Source organism: Microtus ochrogaster, chromosome 18 (assembly GCF_000317375.1).
Source record: "Microtus ochrogaster isolate Prairie Vole_2 chromosome 18, MicOch1.0, whole genome shotgun sequence".
NCBI classification, from domain to species: domain Eukaryota; kingdom Metazoa; phylum Chordata; class Mammalia; order Rodentia; family Cricetidae; genus Microtus; species Microtus ochrogaster.
Genome location: NC_022020.1, coordinates 63,471,223 through 63,493,739, shown reverse-complemented (window position 1 = coordinate 63,493,739; position 22,517 = coordinate 63,471,223). Strand labels below are relative to the sequence as shown.

At 46.0% G+C, this 22,517-nt stretch overlaps 2 protein-coding genes across 2 annotated transcripts in view; one reads left to right on the top strand and one right to left on the bottom strand.

Annotated features, from left to right (window-relative positions):
- Nucleotides 1-779, top strand: part of Adnp2 (ADNP homeobox 2) — a 22,769-nt gene extending 21,990 nt beyond the window's left edge. Inside the window, 1 exon segment of the mRNA XM_026783565.1 lies at nucleotides 1-779. This exon segment is cut by the window's left edge and continues 100 nt beyond it. Coding sequence (XP_026639366.1) covers nucleotides 1-401 — 401 coding nt within the window. The 3' untranslated portion in view covers nucleotides 402-779.
- A 10,395-nt stretch (nucleotides 780-11,174) lies between these two features.
- Pard6g (par-6 family cell polarity regulator gamma) overlaps nucleotides 11,175-22,517 on the bottom strand; it is a 65,336-nt gene continuing 53,993 nt past the window's right edge. Inside the window, exon 3 of the mRNA XM_005356298.2 lies at nucleotides 11,175-12,174. Within this exon, the coding sequence (XP_005356355.1) occupies nucleotides 11,318-12,174 (857 nt within the window). The 3' untranslated portion in view covers nucleotides 11,175-11,317. The remainder of the gene's footprint in view (nucleotides 12,175-22,517) is intronic.

Below are 22,517 nucleotides of genomic sequence, written 5' to 3'. Positions count from 1 at the left end.
CCGATGCAGTCCCAGGTCCAGAGAGAGGACTGAGTGCTGTGCCTTTGAAGAGACAGAAGAATGAGAGCAGGACAGAGGGGTCAGGGGTCAGTGATGACTCTCTGCAGGTGTTAGCATTGGATCCTACCAAGTATGGAGGCCGCTCCTATGAGGACAAAAAACAGTTTCTTAGAGATTATTTCCACAAGAGGCCGTATCCGAGCAGAAAAGAAGTGGAACTATTGACTTCACTCTTATGGGTGTGGAAAATCGACGTGGCTTCGTTTTTTGGGAAAAGAAGGTATATTTGCATGAAAGCAATAAAAACTCATAAGCCCTCTGTTCTTCTAGGTTTTGATATGTCTGAACTAAAAAATGTCAAACATAGTCTGAACTTCGAGTGTGAATCACAGGATCTGTAGAAGACTAGGTCTGAAGTTTGGCTGACTTTGGATGCCCTCCCCCCCCACCAGCTTTATTCTCAGTGTTTGAGGCTCTTCAAGGGGTTCCAGGTGCTCAGAAAGCCCATGAAGGAAGCACACCCTTCCGCAGTAGGACTGCTCCCTGCAGTTTGGTTTGCAACTGTTTTAGTTTCTCTGGTCATGTATATGTAAATTAAATCTTTGGTAATCCATGCACGCCTTGTTTTCCCAGGAGTGTCAGTGTCAATAGTAACAGCCTGGAATCTACAAATACTTACTTTTTTCATTTTAGGAAATTTCTGCTTGTTTGAGAATACTTGATTAATAGAAATAAAAGCATTGCCCAGCCTCAGTCTACAGACGGTAGCTAACGTCCATGTTGAGAGGAGTGAGTGCTCTGGTGTCTGTGGTCCCTAAGGACATACTTTTAAGCATTAACTTCTGCTGATTCTGTGAATGCTGTTTGCTTAAGAGTACAAATTGAACTACAACTTTTTAGGTTTTCCCTGACAGGTATTTTTTTAAATACCATAATTCATGAAACAAATGTTTTCATTTATTAAAAATATCCTGAGCCTGAGATCTGGTGTGTAGTGAATCATCAAGTGTTGCTTTATAAATAAAGTTTCTGTAGGAACAGAAATGCTATACGGTGCAAATTGTCCTTTGCTGTGGCAAGTCATTGCTCCATTCAAAGGTAAGACGAGTCTTTAGTGCCTTAGGATAACTGAAAACGCTGAGAGTGCAGCCTCCCTAGGGACTGCTGGTCAGCTGGTAGGAAGGAAGGACGGACCACGACACATGGGATTCCTGCTCTTGCATTTAGACACCACTTGGGGTGGAGTACAGGTTTCAGGCATAAGGTGACAGGCAGACCAGGAGCTCTGTCTTCAGTTAGAATAGCTCGGGGTAGAAGTGTTAAGAGATGGAGAAGCAGGCTTTCCTCTGGCCCAGGTGTTCAGATGGATGGGATGGTGAACTGATGAACCTCCACAGTCCTGTGGATGCCAAATTTTCTTTCTCACCTGATATGAAACAATGTAAAGCACGAGAGTGGTAATGAGGACCAGCCAGCTCTGGTCAGAATCATCCCTCTGATGCCCAGCAAACAGGGATGATGGCCTCTGGGAAGCACTGCAGTGTTGTTATGTAGAGTTCTAAAAATAGAATACTTGCATGTAATTGCTCTATTGTGCATTTCAAGGCAGTTGTCTGTGTTTATTTGTGTACTCTGTTGTAAATTCAGAGCTTGTTGAACTTTATTTTTATTTCCAGAGTGTCTATTTTTAATTAAAATTTGTTAAACCACGGAAAATAGAACGGTTTAATTTTTGTAACATTAAACATTGCTCTGTCAGGCAGGCAGGGTGGTGCGTTTTTGTGGTCCCAGCTCCTCCAGCAGGGAGCATTTTGTGTCTGACTGCTGTTGCTGCACTGCGTGTGTCACTGGTAACCGTATCCTTTCTCGTAGGTGTTACTCTGCAGCTTTGTCTGATAGAGGGACGTAAGGTTTGTGTAGCTGCCAGGGGTCCAGTCTGCTTGGGATGTGAGCTACTTTCCTGGATTTGTGCTAAAACTAGAACATCAAATGGGACAAGTGTGTCATTCTCTTAAACTTGAGTTTACTTCCCATGCTTGGACATGATGCCATTCAGTCTCTAGGTTCCTGTATAGCTCTTAAACATCAAGATGTTCTACACATCTTGATGGGAGACATCTTTCTGGGGCTATAAACCATCTGGAGATAGTTCTGGAGTACTTACTGTGTGCCAGGCATTAAATCTGGGTACCCATAATTAGTGAAGAATGAAAGGAAGGTTAGGTTTGCTGTACATATGACGCCAATCATTAACTCACGCAGTCCCAGCTGAACATTAAAGCGAAAAGTTCCACCAGTGAAATGCTGCTAGAAGGTCCCACTGTTCCCAGTTCAATTCCATTTTATCCTTTTATTACTGGTCTTCCTACTTGCCGTTTTCCTGAGGACATCACTGTTGGCCCATGCTACTGAAGGACCAGTTACATCATGACCCGCCTTCAGCCTCAGCTTCTCAGGTACAAGACAGAAGCTCTGGCTTCTGGACTACCTAACTCCCCATACCTGACCTGATGATTATTATTTTTTGAGATGGCTGTGTTGGAACTCATTCTGTAGACCAGGCTGGCCTTGAACTAGAGATCTGCCAGCCTCTGCCTCCTGAGTGCTGGGATTAAAGGAGTGCGCCACCATGCCCGGCTAACTGTCCCGATTATTATTCAGTCTTTAATATTACCTATTTTAACTACAAGCTTAAACATCCCCAATATTAAAGGATCTAGTCTGAAAGTGAAGTTTTTTTGTTTTATTTTAATTTTTATTTTTTTACAAAACAAGGCCTTATTGAGTAGCCCAGGTTAGCCTTAAACTCATGGAGATCCTGGCCCTGCAACTTGACTGTTGGAATTGTGACTTGTGCCACCTCAACAGCTTATAAAAGAACATTTTTAAAAGAAGGCTTTTTACCCTGAAGGAAATTTTTACTTATTTTTAAAAGCGAAGTTTGTTTAGTTGTTATGTGTGCTTTCAAATGACTGGAGTAACTGCATTTGTCATATGACCCATACATGACCGGAACGGATGCCCAGGCCTTTGAAGTGCACTTAGGGAACACTAGGTCGGCCACTGCTGATGTCCTTACTCTTGGATCAAGAGTTGAGTAAATGAGACAGTGAAAGTAGATAATGTCGCTACTAAAACTTTGGCACAATTTCAGCTTGGGTGTAAAAATGGGCAGTTGACTTTGAGGGTCTGTTGTGTTACCAAGCTGGGTGTCTAGGGAGGTTCCTCTGTCTGTAAAGTCTTCAGTGACTTCTGGTACAAGATTCTTTCATGTGTTTTTTTAGAGCTGACCAACAATTTAAATAGAGGGTTTTCATGTCTGGTATAGGAGGGGTTTTTTTTCTTTCTTTTTTTAAAAGATAGTTTCTCTGTGTAACAGCCCTAGCTATCCTGGAACTTGCTCTGTAGACCAGGCTGACCTCGAACTCAAAGAGATCCACCTGCCTCTGCCTCCCTTGTGCTAGGATTAAGGGCGTGCTCCACAGCCACCCAGTGGTACTGGAGTTTTTACTAGACAGTCTAAGGCTCTTGTGGAGAGCAGTGTCAGCCCAAGTTGCATATCTTCATTTAAGGTATTCATATCTGCATATACCCAGTACACAGTGTGTGTGTGTGTGTGTGTGTGTGTGTGTGTGTGTGTGTGTGTATGTATATATAGTTTATAATTTTAGGTAAATGTAAAATGATTTCTTAAAGCTTTACCAAACAACCTTGGTGCAATTTGCGTCTCCTCCCACCTTCTGTATTGACCTCTCCCCAGTTAAAGCCCCCTCCCCATTTTTCCATTTTTCCATTCATATCACTGGTATCTTGCTGTTCTCTCAAGCACCCCCACCCCCACCACAGTCCCTTTATGTTTTTCTGGTTTCTTCAGCTACTTCATTAATAACTTATATCTGGAGTCTTGGGGGTCAGAATTGCAGACGAGAAAGGACACATGGTGTTTGTCTTTTTGGGCTTGGGTCACCTAACTCAATATAATCTTCTCTAGATCTATCCATTTACTATATTTTTAGAATTTCATTTTTCTTAATGAATAGTATTCCATTTGTATATGTCCCACATTCTCATTATCTAGTAATCTGTTGAAGAGCTTTTAGCTTGCTTCCATTTTCTGGCTATTGCCATTCGGGCAGCAATGAACGTAGCAGAGCAAGTATTTGTCGAGTATGTTGAGTGCTTGTTCATACGCTAAGAAGAGGTAGAACTGGGCCAGATGGTTGCCTTATGTTTTTGAGGATTCTCCATCCTGATTTGCAGAGAGGCTTCCAGTTTGCTCTTCTACCAACAGTAAATGTGGCTTTCCTTCTCTTTACATCCTTTCCAGTGTTTGGTGGTGGTTTGTTAATGTTACCTCAGCCACTGACTGGAGTGAGTTGTCAGAGTTGTTGTAGTTTGCATTTCTGCAATGCTAAGGATGGTGTGGTATGAAAGAAAGTCACCAAAGGGCGTGGCACTGTTAGGCGGTGTGGGCTTGGAGGAAGGGTGTCACCGTGGAGGTACTGCCCAGTGTATCAGCCCACTTCCGATTGCCTGTGAGTCAAGGTGTGGGAACTCTCAGCTCTTGTCTAGCACTGTATCTGCCTGCACGCTGCCTTGCTTCCTGTCAGAATAATGGACTAAACTTCTGAACTGTAAGCCACCACAGTTAAATGTTTCCCTTTATAAGCGTTAGCGTGGTCATGGTGTGTCTTCACAGCAATAGAGACCTCACACAAATGGCCAACACATTTTGAGGCATTCGGTAGCCATTTTAATTTCTTTTTAATAAAACTCTATTCAGATTCATAGCCCATTTTTTTAATTGAGTCATTTGTTTTAGTGACTTTGTTTTTGTTTTTTTGAGACAGGGTTTCAAAAACCCTGTAGCTTTGGTACCTGTCCTGGAACTAGCTCTTGTAGACCAGGCTGGTCTCGAACTCCCAGAGATTCGCCTGCCTCTGCCTCCCGAGTGCTGGGATTAAAGGCGTGCGCCACCACAGCCCGGCTTTTGACTCTGTTTTTTGAGTTCTTTGTATATTCTGGATATTAGTCATCTAGCAGAGGTATAGCTGTCAAAGTCAATTATTTCCTTTGTTCTACAGAAACGAACTTGGCAGTTGGTGACCTTAATTCCTGGATATAACAGAGTCCTATTCAGAAATCCTTTTCTACACCTTCTGTAGGGTACCGCCTGTGTTTTTTTCTAGCAGTTTTAGCATTTCAGGTTTAAAATTGAAGTCTTTGATCCACTTGGAGTTAATTTTTGTGCAGGATGCTAGATATGGATCAAATTACATTTCTTTGCATGTGAACATCCGGCTTCCTCAGTACTATTTGTTGAAGATATTGTCTTTTCTCCAGTGTGTAGTTATGTTATTGCCAAATATCAATCAGATGGCCTTAGTCACATGTACTCATGTTTGGGCCTTCTGTTTTAGCCTATTGGTGTATATGTTTGTTTTTGTGCCATTACTATACTGTTTTTAGTAATATATAATATGTCTTCAAGTCTGGAATGGTTACAGTATTGCTGGTTTTTTTTTTTTGTTTGTTTAGGATTGCTTTTGCTATTTAGGGTCTTTTCTGGTTCCATAAGTATTTTAGGATTCTTTTCCTCTTTCTGTGAAGAATGTTGTGTGTATGTATTTTGACTGGAATTGCACTGAACCTGTAAATCTAACATAGACCACAAAACAAACCTTATCAAGTTCAGAAAGACTGAAATAATTCCATGCATCCTATGACAGTTGTGAAATAAAACTTAAAATTGACAGCAGAACATCTCTAGTAAGTACATAAACTCATGGAGATTAAATAATTCATTACTGAATGATGAATGAGTCAAAGAAGAAATCAAGAAAGAAATAAGAGAATCTCTGGTACTAAATGAAAATGGAAACACAGAACAAAAACCTTTAGGGCTTTTTCAAAGTAGATTTAATAAGGAAAGTTGTAGCTTAAAGTGCCTAGGTTAAAAAACCAGAAAGAGCACAAATAGCTTAATGTTGCAATTAAAACGGGGTGTGATGCTACATGTCTCTGATCCCAGCACTGGAGAGGAGAAGCAGGTGAATCTGTTGGAGACCAGCTGTTCTACATAGAGTTCCAGGGAGCCAGCCAGCCAGAATAGGTAAAAAGAACAAACCAAACTCAAATCAACTACATGGCAAGAAATGTAAGTCAAAGCAGAAATTAATGAAATAGAAGCAAAGAAAAAAATCTGGAATGCAAGAGCTGGTTCTGTGAGAAGATTGACAGACTCTTGGCTGGCCCAACTAACCAAATGAAGACATGATCCAAATGGACTGAATCCGAAATAACAAGGAAACATTACAGCACCATCAAAGAAATTCAGAATACTGTAAGATCATACTTTTTAAAAAAAGCCTCTACTCCATTACATTGGAAAATCTAAAGGAAATGAAAGAATTTCTTGATTGAAACTAAGAAAGTTAAGCCAGGAAAAGATCAAAAACCTAAGCAGCTATAATAAATGAGATTGAAAGAGTAATAAAAAAGCCCCCCCCACCCCCAAAAGCTCAGGACTAGATGATTTGCAGCAGGATTCTTCTAGACTTTCAGAGATCTCTAGCCAATTCTTAGATCATTAAAAAGAAAGGCAAACACTCACAAACTCACTCTATAAAGCCAGGAATACTTTAATATCAAAACCAGGTAAAACATAACAAAAGAAAAGAATAAAAACTACAGACTGACGTCCTTGATGAATACAGACGCAAAAATGCTCACTAAAATACTAGTATATGAAAACAGGCATATATCAAGACCGCCCGCTGTGATCAAGTTGGTTTTATTATCCCCAAAATGCAGGGATAGTCCAACATACTTAAGTCAATAAATATAATAAATTATATAAATGGACTTCAAAATCAGAATTACATGATTATTTCGATAGTTGAAGAAAAACCTTTGACAAAATCCAACAGTTTTATGATAAAAGACCTAGAAAGAGTAGGAGTAGAGGGAATGTACCTCATAGTACTAAAAGCTATAGAAGTCAAACACAGCCAACATCACCCAAAATAGAGACAATCTTGAAGCGGACCCATTCATGTCAGAAATAAGATGAGCTGTCCACTATTCCCAGTCCTTTCCAAAATAGTGCTCAAAAAAACCAGCTGAGCAATAAGGCTAACGGATACAAATAGGAAAAGAAGTCATATTATTATGATTTGAAGATATTTTGGTATACATAAGAGATCTTAAAATTTCTACCAGAAAACTAGAAACGATTTCAGCAAAATGGTAAGATACAAAGTCAACTCGGAAAAATTAATAGCCTCTCTATACACCAACAACAAACACAGATCTTGGCCACTCCCGTTTAAATAACCTTCAAACAGAATAAAACATCTTGGATTAAAACTAACTAAAGAGGGGGGACAAAAGCTCTACAATGAAAGTTTTAAATTTCTGAAGAGACTGAGAATGACTAAAAATTGGAAGACATCCCATGTTCATGGAAGACTAGAATTAATATTGTGAGAATGATCATCCTACCAAATAATTTTTTTTTTCCTTCGAGACAGGGTTTCTCTGTGTAGCTTTGGAGCCTGTCCTGGAACTCGCTCTGTAGATCAGGCTGGTGTGGAACTCACAGAGAAACATACCACTGTCTCTGCCTCCCAAGTGCTGGATTTAAAGGTGTGTGCCAGTATCACCCAGCCCACCAAATATATCTTTAAAAAGACACACTACTAGTGATATCTCTGAGTGGAGATAATTTATGAGTTAAGTGGTCAGGATTACAGTAATAATCTTCACAAAACAGGTAGGTACCAGTGATATAATGTCTGCCCGTTTTGATAACAAGTTCTGGAAACGGCAGGCAGCAGATGAGTATTACCAGCAACCCTTCGTTCCTCATCTGTGTAGATGCTCTAGGATTGTTTCTTGTAAAACCAAAAATGCTAAATAGCCTTACCTTCATTGGCTGGAGGTCAGCTCCCAGGCAGCCTCTGTCTATGCCCTGAGGTTGTGACATGGATTCTGTGGTGGTTTGAATGAAAATGTCCCGTTACCTTCTATGTTTGAATGCTTGGTCTGCAGTTAGTGGGACTGTTTGGGAAGGGCTTGGAGGTGTGGTCTTGTTGAAGTAGTGTCACTGGGAGTGAGTTTGAGATTTCAAAAGCCCATGGCAGTCTCTCTCTGCCGTCTGGAGATCAGGACATACTGCTCTCAGCTACTGCTCCAGTGCCATGCCTGCCCGCTTCCTGCCACAGTGACCTCAAGCTGTCAGCGAGCTCCCAATTAAATGCTTTCTTTTGCCTAGATTATGGTGTCTCTTCCCGGCAACAGAACAGTACCTTCAGATGCTCAGATCAGTATGTGCCTTGGTTCCCACCCAAGCACCTGTCGCTCACACTGCACCATGAGAGTGGTTGTGAAACCCAACAGTTTCAGAGTGTGTCAGACTGTAAGGTCAGCCGTGCAGGGACTCGAGGTTTCTCAGCTCTGACCTGGAGAGGTTGTAGTCTGGGATCACAATAAAGGCAATCACTGAAACCAATGGCGCCATTCCTGCCAGGGCGTACGTGTGCTCCCTTGGGGTGACTGGTGCGTGGGGCCAGCATAGTGCTTGAGACTTGAGTGAACCCTGAGGATGACATTATAGTTTTTTTTTTAAAGATTTATTTATTTATTATGTATACAACATTCATTTCATGTATGCTTGCATGCCAGAAGAGGGCACCAGATCTCATTACAGATGGTTGTGAGCCACCATGTGGTTGCTGGGAATTGAACTCAGGACCTCTGGAAGAGCAGGCAATGCTCTTAACCACTGAGCCATTTCTCCAGCCCCGGCATTATAGTTTTAATGTCAGAATGATAATGTTAGTAAAAACTCTATAAATGACATAAGGGAAGCTGTGTAACGACTCAAGAAACTTTCCCCAAAAGACTTAAAAGGAATATTCTGAATTACCTATCAGTCTGAGTGTGGGTCCACTTTCCTCTTCTTTAAAATAGTAATAGCAGCACTTAGAAAATGTGCAAGGGTTAAGTGAAAAAAACGATGGCACACGATAGACTCTGAGAAATGCCAGTCAGTCCTTTCTATGTGGTCAGGTCATCTCGCCACTGGCACCCAAACTCTCTCCCCTTATTCCAAACACAAAGTATATGTGGAGGTTTGAATGAGTATGGCCTCCATAGGCTCATATATTCAAATGCCTGGTCTCAGTTGGTGGGAAGGTTTGGGAAGGATTAGGAGGTGTGGCCTCCTAATACCACTAATATCACTAGAGGCGGGCTTTCCAAAGCCTGCACCATTCCCGGTTAGCTCTCTGTCTGCCTTGTGCTTGTAAATCAGGTGTGGGTTCTCAACTGTGCTCCAGCGCCACGCCCGCCCGCCTGCCTGCTCCTTGCCATGATGGCCCTGAACTCAGCCTCTGAAACTGTAAGCAAGTCCCCAGTTAAATGGTTTTATAATTTACTTTGGTCATATCGTCTCTTTACAGCAACAGACAGTAACGGAGAGGTATACCAGTAACACATTTTAACTCAAAAGCAAAAAAGTTTTTATTTTCTGATATATAAAACCAAAAAAATTTAATATATAGTGACATAGATTTTTTTTGGAAAGAAGAGATGAAATGTGGGAGTGGAGGTCCGCTTAGATGAACACTCAGGCATCCACTGAACATGTAGTTCCTCATACACCAGCTCGCAAAGGGCAGGTGGAACCTGTCTGTTGTTTTTAGTTCTCTTGATAAACTGGTTGACATCTGCCAAACAACTTAAGCATGGTGAGAAACAACTTTCCGTCTTGGTAGCAAACCCAGTGTACTCAACACAAGATGCCGAGAACAACTCTTGTGGTAACTGATCGTCAGTGTTTTGGTTCTGTAATACTTGTAATAACACACATTGCAAGACACTTTTTGCACAGAGACTCAGGGAGCATCTTACCCTCGTGCTCAGAAACAAATGGTGGACGATCCTTGGCACACTACTGAGAAACAGACATGGACTGAGGAGACAATTCTTCAGCAAAAGCTACTTCTGTCCAAGAAACAGTTCTCCAAGGGAAAAGAATTAAGTTCTTCAATTCCAGACAAAGCTCAACACCTGGATGCAGTTTCCTTCTGCCATTCATGAAGTCAGGGCAGTTCTGCCTCTGACCAGCAGGTGGAGCTCTCAACCTGGAAGGCTGGGAAGACACTTTAAAACCAGTATTTACATGAAAGATTCACTTGGTCAATTTGTTCTCAGTTAATAAACACGCCATTCTCTCCCCGACACTGTATCCAGACAGAAAACACAATTCATATGAAATTTAATTGGGTCAGGCAATAATAAGCCTCTAAGAAGGTCTAAAAAAGAGTATCTGTCAAAACTATTAAGATTCACGTGATTTGTTCTCATTAAAGAAGCGCGTTCCTGCCCCTGACCACCATTCTAGGAGCGCGCACTGACACGCTCCAGTCTCCTCTTATAAAAACAGGCAGCTGCTTTAAAAGCAAAGCTAACACGTACATCCACCCCACCGCTGTGGAGCTTTGGAGATGTGGTGTTTGCCCCTCCTTTCTGCTGAAGACATCTTAAACCTGCACTGGTCAGTCAACCCAAAGAAAACACTGCTGTAAACACTGGCTTTTACTCCCACGTGGCCTGGCTGGGCCTGGCTGGGCCTCGCTGTCCAGCCAGCAGAGTGGCCGGCTTCTTAAACTCCCTGTCAGAGGCGGACGGCAGTGGCAGCCGACCTGAGGCTGGGGCAGATCTGCAGATGCGGCCACTGTAACCCCAGGGGCTCCGGGGTATAGGCCAGTGGGCCTTCTGAGCTGGCTGTGAGGAAAGCCATCCTCAGACAGTTCCCGTTTTCCTGTCACAGCCAAGCTGGGTCAGTAGAGCGCTCAGGCATCACAAGATAGTTTCACACGAGCTAGTTAAAAACATGAATTTTACTATTTTAAAAAAGCTATCTGTAGAGTTTCATTTTAAAAACCAGAATTTTAAAAAATACTCTCTGTACTTTAGTATTCTGTTCCACTCTGCAAAGGTTCTGGCCACGCACTGAGCCCAGAATATGTGCAGGTGTGTGTATTTTTAAGTTCCATGATAAAATCCTATAAAAATAGACAGTTTTCTTGTCCAAAAGCTTAAATAAAGAATAGGACTTAGGAATGATGACGAAAAAAAAAAAAAGAAAGAAAAGAAAAAGTACGCAATTATTTTTCTTATTTTAAAATTGACATAAAAATGTAAAGTATTTCCCTTTGGAGTCACTATTCATCTAAGAGTACTACATGCTACTCGGCACTTGCCACCCGTGGGTCCCGCTGCCACACAGCCTGGCCAAGTGGCTCAAGTCCTAGAGAGTGATGGCTGGCCCGTGCTCCTCCACACCTCCTTGAGGGAGGACCAGGCTGTGTCGCGGGTCTGGTTTCAGGGAGCTGAGAAATCTGTGGATACTGCCGTTGCTCTCCCGCCCAGAGCTATGCAGGACCATGTCCCTGTGCAGCCTGTGGGCAAGGCTGGTACCATTGGCCCTCGAGAGGCTGCCCGGAGGGACGGCCTGTGTCTTGGGAATGTGCTGAGGTTCCAGAGCCCCCTCAATGACGATGTCAGCTTCCTCGTCGCTCTCCATTTCCTCAGGGTGGAAATTCTGCACGACATGGGTGGCCGGCAGGCTGTGGTGACTGGTGGTGCTGTCCGTGGACTGGGCAGAGCTACCGGATGTGCGGCTGCTGCGGACCACGTTGTTCCTTTGGTTGGCAGGCTTGACAGTGACAATGAGGTTGTGGCTGTTGGCAATCATCATGTCTGTGACTTGATCCAATGTCTTTCCAGCTACCTCAATCCCATTCACCTCCAAGACTTCGTCATTCACAGCCAGTAGCCCAGTGCTCTCTGCAAGGCCCCCAGGCACCATCCGGGAAATGAAGATACCGGGGACTTTCTCTAGCCCGTGGGGGGTCACACGCACGCTGGTGCCATCTCGAATGTAGAAGCCCAGCGGCTTTTCGCAGCCATGTCTGTAGAGCCTCACTCGGCGGTGCGTCTCAGGGAGGATGTCCACATCAATGATGGAGGACACTGGGCGGAAGTCATGCGGCATGCTGATGTTGAGGTGTGTCCGCCGGCGCAGGCCCTCATCCCTCAGCGTCACCAGCACCTTTTTCTTCCTCGATAGAGTACCTGTTCCGAAGCTGTAGTGGTCTGCCTCTTCTGAAACAGTCCAGAGAGAGGAAAGTGAGTAGTGTCTCCCATGCGGACAGGAAAGAGCACAAGTATTGCAGCATCCTCATGCAGCCCAGATCTTTCTGCTACCTGCCTTGCAGCTGCCTCCCTGAGTCTGACTCCCGGAAGTACTCTCTCTGGGACTTGCCGTGCAGAAACACTGGGTGACGGGGAATTACCTCCCTTCCCAGTATTTACCTCCAAACTGGTTCCAGGTCATAAAGCCGAAGTACTTAGAGGGTAAGAGGTGGAAAGAAGAGCCCACAGTGAAGAGAATTAGCAGAAGAAAGAAGGGTTAAACATCTGGAAGGCTGGCAAAATCAAAAACGGGTCAATCCACAGCAGGGCCTTGGCTGTAAGAAACTTCTGCAAAGGAGGTTTAAACCACAGCAGGGCCTGGTTGCAGGAAACACCCGCAGATGTACGGTTGGACTGGGGGGCTTAAAAATACCCCCCAAGTCTACAGATGATCCCCATTGTTTCACTTTCCAGCGGCTGGGGCAGAGAACACGGTCTGCCTTAGGTTAACCCCTCTGCTCTCTGTGAGTGCCCTGGTGCCAGCAGCACGCAGGCCCTGGCAGAAGGCTTTTCCTAGGGAATTGTTCTTGACTGTTTTGGATCAGTGGCTGATGAGGTGTGATAGCACCTTTCACCAGCAGGGTGACAGACCACGGCGAGCTGAAACACGTTTGCACGAATGAACTGGCCTGGGATATGCTGAGGGAGTAGCCTAGTCTAAAGCAGAGTTTTTAAAAGATGAAAGGCAGTAGCCCGGTGTTTGGGAATGCTGAAGAGAGCATTTGCTCAGGTTAGAAAAACACAGCACATTTATTTTTCTCTTAAGACTTTTCTATCTGACACGTGAGGCCATACGAGAAAGCACGCTGGGACTCAGATCAAAGGCCTCTGCAGTCCCCATGGCTCGCCTCCCTGGATACACAAGTGTCCGTTTTATACGCTGCTCCCGTGGAGTCTGCGCCTCATGGTGGCCTCCTCTGCCTGTCTTTGCCAATAAAAACCTGGCTAGGAAACTGTTTCTCTTCCCAACACCCCCGTCTTCAAAGCCTGACCGTTTCTCAGACCCATGCCCTTACAGCAAAACACTGAGAGGTGGCCCACTCACACCCTGTGCCCCAGCACTTCCTAATACTGGCTTTCTCGCTGGTGTGTCTGCAAAAGACAGAAGATTGATGGAACAAAAAGAACCGGGCCACAGGCAGGGAAGAGTGGATAAGAGGAAGGAAAAGGAGAACAGAGTAGGAACAGCCTGGAAGTTAGCAAGATGGACCCAACACCTAGGGAAACTTCTTGTCATTCTTCCTGAAAGAAGACTAGTGGGAAAGTCTGGAAACGACGTGGAGAGGCAACCTGAATGCAGGAGGGCCAGTGCCAAAGAGGACAGCATCTAGGTTACAAAGCCCCGCTGCAGCCGAGACCCTTCTCGGGCAGAGATCCTCATCTGGCAGTGTGCTGAAGGTGGGACTTTTGCCTCTCCTGTAAAGTGGGGCCTGGGACACTAAGACATTGGGCCTCTTATGTTGGAGACCCTGAAATTAAAAGCAGTAAGTCTCAACAAGCCAGGTTCCCTAACTTTTGGCTTCTTAGGTGTTGGCTAGAACCTAGTGTCCGGCCCTTGCGTCTCTGGCCCTGATCCCGTCTGTATTTCTAGCTCCCACGTTCATTTAACTATGAACCAGGCAGCTTCAGTAGCTCTAAAGGTTCTGACAAGGCTCTAAGGTTCCTTTAGGCCCATCACGCTGACCATCCGAGCGTTCTCACTTTTCGGCATAAGATGCTGCTCCACAGACACAGAGGGAACAAGTGGGACCCTGGGAATTTATGGGACTGTGCTCTGCTGCAGGTACCCTGCCGCGGTTCCCAGGATGGTGACGTCATGTGTGAGATACATGTGCCGGATGCATATGAAGGGCTGGGACGGGACAGCTCTGGATGTAGCATGCGATGAGGTTAGGCACAGCCAGAGGGGTATCAGGGCAGCAAGCCTGGAGCTGGTGCTCCTGGCATCGGCAGAGTGGGCAGGACCTGGGTGGAGCCCCATGAAGGGGCAGAATGGCATACTACTGTGTCTGATATCCAGGAACCTGTGGAAGAGGCTCCCCCAAATGGAGCAGGTGCCACCAGTGCCCCCTGGCTTCTCCTCACCGACTTACTCCAGGCTGGTTCTGGAAACAAGTCCCACCGTGGATGGGGGCTTGTCTCAGACGCTCTCATGCCTGTGGGGGATGTGATAACCCCTGCTCATGGAGCAGGACTTGCGCTCTCCCTGTGTAATGTGCTGTGCTGGCTGACTATGCTCACACATCAGCTAAGCAGCTCCAGAGTGCTAGCCCGCGTCTAGGACCTATGCAGCGAGGAGGGCTATGCTCCAGGTTATAGCTCCACGTTACAGTTATATCTGAGAACCATGAGCTGGAATGTCGGAGGCCATGCCTACCACTGGCAAAAGGCTGTGTGAGGAAAGGGCATGCTGGCTTCTGGACAGGAAGCAAGCGAGTGAAGTGTTCTGGGGACTCAGAGTCTGCCTTTCTGAACTCTCAGGAAATAGTCCACTCTCGACATACCCTGGACTGTCTTCCCAATAGCCCTGTGCAGAACACACAATCCCTGGCTGCTCCAGGACATCAGCGAAGGAGGGAGATGAGCTGCAGCCACAGTCTGGCATGCAGGGTTTTCAGACAGCAATGGGTTTCTATCTCTTTTTAATATAAACCACCACACATGGACTTTATTTGTAAAAAATCCCAAACTCTCTAAAAATAAAAATGTTCTAAAGAATGCCCCATTCCTAAAATTCCAACCTTGGTTTCTGAAGTAAATACCTTTAAAAAGAGCAAGACTGTCATAGCTTCTTCACCAAGCAATATGCTAACCCTTCTATTTTCTACAAGCAAACAATTAAAAGAATTTCAACTTTTTTGAGCTCAATATATCTTGTTTTCCCTCATATTTTCTTTTCTTTCTTTCTTTCTTTTTTTTTTTTTTTTTAAAAAAACTTGTTTCAAGATGTCCTCAATAAAAGGACATGGATGGAAAAGGAAGTTTGATCCTGGAAAAACACTGGAGGATATATGTCTTCAAGAAGCTTTTAAAGAGAGATTTTCTCACAGACAACTCCTTATACATGTCTTTGACATGGTTAAACTCCCTAACGCTGAGCCAAGCCTTTACTTGGTGAGGAGAAACCTGCCTCTTTCAGGACCCTGGGGCTGTTCTCCTGGACAGCGCCCATTTACTGGACTTCGCAAAGGGCAAGAACAGGAAGATCCCCCTCCTCATGTGCTGGTCTCCTCCAGGGAATACAGTTGTTTGCTCCTGGGTCTGGGGAAGCCTACCGCTCGGCGTCGAGCTGGTCCTGCCGAGCTCTCGTAAAGACCCCCTTTCATTATCCACTCGTCATGTTGGATGAGGATCAGAATGGGCGTCAAAGTCTACTTCAGACTGCTGCTGTGTATCATGGCCATAAACAGAAAACCCAAGAGAGGCTGACTCACTGATGCCACGTCTAACAATGTATGGTGGTGAGGTCCCAGCGCTGGCAATGAGCCACCCACAACCTGCACTGTGAAACCCAGTTGGGCAGCCCTTGGCAGCCCCAGGCAGCGTTCTTCTCTGTAAGCAGCTGCCGAGAATTACACTGCCTCTTGGCTCCTAAGGAGACTCACCTGACCGCTTCAGCCTCCACTGCCCTGGGACTCCTGGCTGCACCAGACAGATACGTCTGGAATCGCCAGTCATCCTGGTCTAGGCCCTGGGGCACTGCATGTTTGCACAGGCTGTTTCTAAGCAGCGGGGAGCTTCAGGCCAGGGCGCAGGCTCTGGAGCCGCTGCACTGGTCTTGCCACGGGTAAAGCAGGACCGTCTGCTCCATGACCTCTGCTCCCAGCATCATGAGGTCATGTACTTCTGGGATGTTTTCCAATGCTTCCTTGCTGTGAACAGTTGTATCCCTGGTCTTTCCATTCCCAGAAAAAGCAGAGACACAAGAAAACAGCGTCTCATCATCCATCAGGAGCAACAGGCAGGTCAGGAAGGTAAGCGGTGATCTCTCCACTCGTCCTGGGGACCTTCCCCCTGAACAGTGGATGACATCAGTTCTGCCCTTTGTTTATTCTGCTAAGTCTCCCAAGGGCGGCAGCCTGAACGTGTGTCTGCATGTCCCCTAGACTGGGAATACAGCAATCCACACTGAATAGCAAGCAAGTAAGGGGCTCTGTGTCCCCTGATATGAACACCGAGCCCAGCTATTTATTTGTTCAAGATGATCCTGCAGGTGGAGCAGAGCTATAGCTACGACACGGCCTGTCATGAGGCACATCTGGGAGCAGCCTGGTGGCCACACGCTGGCACAGCACACAACTGTCACACTGTCACTTCAGCCACAAGGCACCAAGGAACAGATGTGGGGACATCCTGGGGAAAGGCGGAAGGGAATGCGCCTCACCTGTCCTGCCGCATGCTCCTGGCCATCTCCTGGGCCCAGCAGGTGTTCAGAACAGCCCTGGCTTAGAAGACTATGTATTTTCCCACAACTGCCTGTCCTAATGACAGTTGTTTTAGATGACATAATTTTATTTATGTTAAAAACTTTTGAGACAGGGTCTCAACTGTGTAGCACTGGCTGGCCTTGAACTCACAGAGATTTACCCATCTCTGCCTCTAAGTGCTAAGGTTAAAGGTTAAAGTGCCACCAAGCATGCTCACCACACTTTTCTAAGCGATGTACCCACAGGGTCACATGACCTAGTCCCTCACAATCTGGCGTTTCTGTGTGAGTGGCTCACACAGTATGATGCTTTTTCATTAATGCTTAGCTTGGGGATACTGTTCAGTAAATATCCCATGCTGAAATACTTTAATGGGTAGATAAGATCCCAGTGTATGGGATTTCCTGAATTCTTTAACTCAGCCTGCTGTCAGACATTTAGTTAAATTTCAGCGTCATCTGACAGTGATGATGACGCAGGCGGCTTGAACTGTGTACGTCACTGTATGTATCCTGAAGGTGAGTCTTGAAGGTAAGTCCCTGTCACAAGCCCCTCTGGGAACAGTAGACAATAAAATACTTTAGCTACTTGAAGTTATGCTGGGCCCTTTTATGTCCTGACTCAACCACAGAAACAAATTCAAGAAAACGCCATCAATGCCAGCATCTCTCTGTAATAATGGATCAACCTGGTGTGTGCTTGTAGCATGGCAAGTGGCCTCAACACGGCAGTGGCTGTAGCCATCCCTGCGCATGAGCAAGAGGCTGCTAGCTGGAAAGGGAATGCTTTTGAAAAACAAGAAAAAAGGAAGGCAGAAGGCGGGAGACAAAGAACATGCTTCTTGTTCTCTTAAGGATATCAGAATGATGGACCGTTTGCAAGACTTGAGTTGCTTGGCCAGCATGCCCACACAAGTGCATCCCCCAGCCTCAACTTGTCTGTGGGCAGCCCGAGACCAGACAGTGTCTCTCCCCACATAACTCAAAAGTAGACATACGGGAAACATCTTGAAGAGCCACACCACTGCACACAAAACAAGCCGGAGCAAGATCCTATTTCTAACAAAAGACACATCGATATTTTAAAGCCTGTCAGAGAAGTTGAAAAGCCATGAGTTAAAAAGGAACCCCAGATTCTCTGGCAGTTCCGTCTCCCACAGCTTTGTCTTGAAGGCTTAAGATTTATTCCCTTCCTCTGCTTTCCCTTCAACCTCTAGCCTCTAGGGCACCCCCAAGTGATACCAGTGCAGAAAAGCGCATTACGGAATTCCCTGTGTGAGCAGCTCGAACACCAGCCGTGGGGAAGGGCTCGTGAGCATATGAGCACATAGACCCTGCAATCTCAGAGCTGCACGCAGCGTCATGCTCAGGCCGAGGGACGTTTGCATCTGTGCTCTCCCGCATGAAGGCAAAGCAGCGGCACAGGCTTATGTTGTGGGTTTCTACTACGTTTACTACGACAGACAGACACCTCAGCTCTGTCGGACTCTGCCGTCAAGACTATGACAGACAGCCGCCTCAGCTCTGCCGAACTCTGCTGTCAAGCTCAGGGCTTCTGGGAAGAATGAGGGCCACAAGTCTAACATGTCGTATGAGCCCTCTACCGCTGTGACCGCCTTTTCAAGGCTGTTTCTAGTCAGACAGCAAGGTTCTGAAGGGGCAGCCTGCTAAGTACAGTGTTGTCCACCTGTAATCCACGCCACTGTGAGGCTGAGACAGAGGATGGAGAATTTGAGGCCAGCACGAGCTACACAGAGGAACCCTGTCTTTAAAATGAAAACAGAACAGCCCAGACCAAAATAAATAAATAAATAAATAAATAAATAAATAAATAAATAATGGGGCTCACAGCCAGAGCAGAACAGGAGGTGATGGTGGCTCCCAGCACTTTCTGGTAGAATGCTGGTGACCGAAGGAGCTGGCCTGGCTGGGCGTTAGGTGCCTGCTCATCCTGAGAACTGCTTATTTGAAAAGCCTGTCTCTCTAGGAGTCTACCATGCTGATTAGGCCTTGAGCTGCTGGGCTTCCCCGAAGCTGGCTGGTACCCAGCACTTCTTGCAGCTTCTATCTCCCACACACTCTGTGGGAAAGGCCGGCATGGCGAACATCTCTATTCTTTATAGAAAGTTTCCACGATCAAAATCAAGAAGGGACAGAAGAGCATCCATGGGTTGGTGAGGCACTGAGACCCTTGACCCTTGACCTGCTGCCTGGGTACTAGCTCCCATTTGCTCTCCGTCCATTTGGTTTTAGCTTTATTGACTGACTGACTGACTGATTGATTGATTTAGACCCACTTTTAGAGTATACAATTCAGTGATTGCTAGTATGCGGAACCATTGCCACTACCCAGTCACAGGACGTTCCTATCACCACACAAGAAGCCTGTGCTACTTACGCCCTCGCCTTCCTGCCCAGATAACCTCTTGACCTCTCAGCAGTTCTTTTCGGGTGTCACCTGCTTGGGGCATTTTGTATGAACAGAACCAGGCAACACAGTTCTTTGTGTCCGGTTTCTTTTGGGCCATGTAGTGTTCCCACTTCCCAGTGTTTCCTTAAGTTTCTACCATGTTGTACACGGTAATCTCCTTTCATGGCTGAATTCTGCTCCCTTTCTGCAGATGCCTGACATCCGTGTATTCATTCAGCCAACCCTATTGGTTATTTCTACTGTTGCCTAATGTGAACAGTGCTGCTGCAAACACCTGTGCCTACAAGCTTTACAGTTATCAGTAATCATGGTGTGTGTGTGTGTGTGTGTGTGTGTGTGTGTGTGGTGATGGGGACCTAACCCAGGGTCTTCCTTGCACATTAAACATGTCCTCTGCCTCTGAGCTGTAGGTTAATGTGTTAAGGACCTGGTCGACTGTTCCCCATAGTGGCTGTAACATTTTCATTCTGCACATGGAGGGAGGGTTTGCGGTGGCTTCCCTATCTTCTAGATAGTATTGGGTTTTGTCTGCTTGCTGATGTCATGGTGGGTGTGGAGGGGTTCCGATTTGCATTTCCCCGTGGCCAGAGATGCTGAACACCTGTTAGGAGCTTGTGGCAGTTGTGTTTGTTCTTCGGTCAGACACCTATTCAGATCTTTTGTTCGCTTCCCACTGTTTTTTCTTTTTCATCACTGACCTGCACGTTCTTTATATATCTTAGAAACAAGTCCCTTAGAAGGCAGAGGATTTGCATATATTTTCTTCCATTTTCTAAGATGTCTTTTCACTTTCTCAATAGTGTCCTTTGGGATAAACCAGAGGTAAAACCATAGTTTAACATTTTGATGTTCAGTTTATATTTCTTTTGCTTGTATTGCATGTGTATGTTGTATGGTTGTGTGTGTGTGTGTGTGTGTGTGTGTGTGTGTGCTCTATTAAAGAACTAATCTCCAGTGAACCAGCATTCTTCTTTCTGCTCCCTGCCTGGGGATAAAACATGGCTGACCACTTCATGCCCCTGCCACCACAGTTAGAGCAACTGCCGCCGCCATGCCTTTCCTCAAACCAAATGAGCCCAAATTAAATCCTCCCTTAAAAAACAAGAATCACCTCCAGACCCAAAGCTATGTCCTCATACGTTGCTAAGCACCAAACACAGTTCCTGTGGCCCCGGTTTATGAAAGCAGATCTGCAAGCATCACTCTTTGCTTCTCCCCGCTGAGAGAACTTGGATCAACAGATCCAAGAAAAGGGGTGCGATGGAAAAATGAATGGATCAGTTTTAGAGACCAAGTGCTACCATGAAGAGCCATCAGTGCCTCCAATGTTACACGGACATACGGCACTTCAGGAACGGTGCTGCCCTGGGCCACTGAAGAACATCTACCAGGCAGGTAGAAAGACAGAAATCTGTGGAACTACTGGGAAAGGGGGTAGGGTTACAGCTGGTACTGAAACAACCTGTTTGGGACAGGCCACAGTCATAGGGAAGGGCCGTTATAACCCAAAGATGTCGACTTGCAGAAAGGGGAAGAAAGCAAAAATTGGTGACCATCCCCCAAATAAGTTTCTTCAACCAGTTCTTTCTTGAAAGTTGAGAGTAAAAAGAAAACCAAATGCCGACAACGCTTTTGTGGCTGACGGGAAACGGAGGCTGGCAGCTGCAGTGTGCCTGCAGGACCAAGCCTCTCTGGCTCTCCCGTGGGCTGAGGCAATGGCAAACAGACTAGATAAAGTAACAAAACAGGAAAGGTCCAGCTATCCTACCCATTATCGACAGTCCGGCGCTAACCTTTTCCATGACAGGCTTCGGAGCTGGGCTCTACCCTTGCAGCTCACTTAGCCTTTAGTGCCTCCGCAGAGCCCACGGCTGGCTGGGCTTCAGCATATGGACTGGAGGCGCACGAGGGAGCTAAGAGCACACGTGTACGTGTAACTGCTCCTCCACATCTTGTCTTCATGGCTCTCTTGAGTGCAGAGCTCACTCTGTACTGCTTCAGGGATGTATGATTGCTCCGCTCCTCAGTCTCTGGGTGGGCACTGGGTGCCTACAAACATCCCTGTCACAGTGGCTGTAGAAAACATCCACCATCATCCGTGCCTCTGGGTGACTTCATGAAAGCAGGATTGCTGCCTGCTAACTGATCTGGGCTGTGGGTCTCCCACACCTGTTTGGTGTGGAGCGTCTCTCAACCCACCAATCCCAATGGGGCATCAGCCATAGCATCATGGGCATGAATACCCTGATGTCATCTGGTCAAAGGTCAGCAGGTCTGAGAGATCCTTTCGAAGGGAAGACGCTCACTCAGTGGCTCTACATTGAGGGTCTGCGGTTAGAAACGACCCACAGTGTGGAAGAGGAAAGAGACCCAGAATCAATGGGATGGACAGACGGCACTTCACAGACAGGGAATACCAATGAAAGAGAGGCAGGCCCGAGAGGATAGCATAGCCACTAAAGGACAGGGGTCAGGAACCAGAAGCCACCTTCTCTGTTCAGAGCACATGAATACTGTCTGTCATTCAGGCTTTCCCTGAAGGAGATGCTTGGTGTTTTGTTTAAACTGAGAACACAATTGTACTTGGCGATCGTAACTCTCAAGTGAGCAACAACCTATAATGTATCCTTCCTATTCTTTTTAAAACTAAAATTGAAAAGCTTCAGATATCCAGGCAAGCACCTGACTGTGACTCTTGTCCTACCTGGTCTTGGCCTCCGCGGGGAGCACAGGGACAGCTAACGTGGCCAAAAGTAAGTTCACAGGGATATCTGTAGGGTTGGAAAGAGTACATCCCAGGCGGGTTCCCCAAGGGGCTTCTCCTACTGCCTACCCAGGCTCCTGTTCTCACACAAGCAAAGAATGAGTACTGAAGGAGGGCCTCACCTGGGGACCTCACCCAGCTGTACTGGGCCCACATGCAGAGGAAAGACCATGGGTCATAAGCAAAACGTATTCACTTACATAACCCCTCACTAGTCCTGGGGCACACCCATACAAACATGTGTAGGCACACACAGGATAAGCAGCTGTTCATAGGGAAAAGTGATTTTTGTTTGTTCAGTTTGACGGGACAGTTATGATTTGTCTAAAAAAAAACCCAATGGCAAGTGAGTGAGTCCTGTCATTCTCGGAGACAGGGCCTCTCTGCTCCGTGATAATTTGGTTTGGGTTTGCAAACCTGGAGCCTTTTACCTAAATTTAATGGCCGTCTCATGTGACGCTGATCATGTGCTCATGTGTCACTGCTACTGAGGAGTGGCTGAAGGACAACAATACGGGTTCCTCTGAAGAAAGGAAAAATTCTCCACTGCGTTCTGTCCTTCAGAATACTGAAATTCCGCAAGGAAGGCGTGAGAGGTGTGTCTGGGGGAGCTGCAGCTGCAGTCAAACACA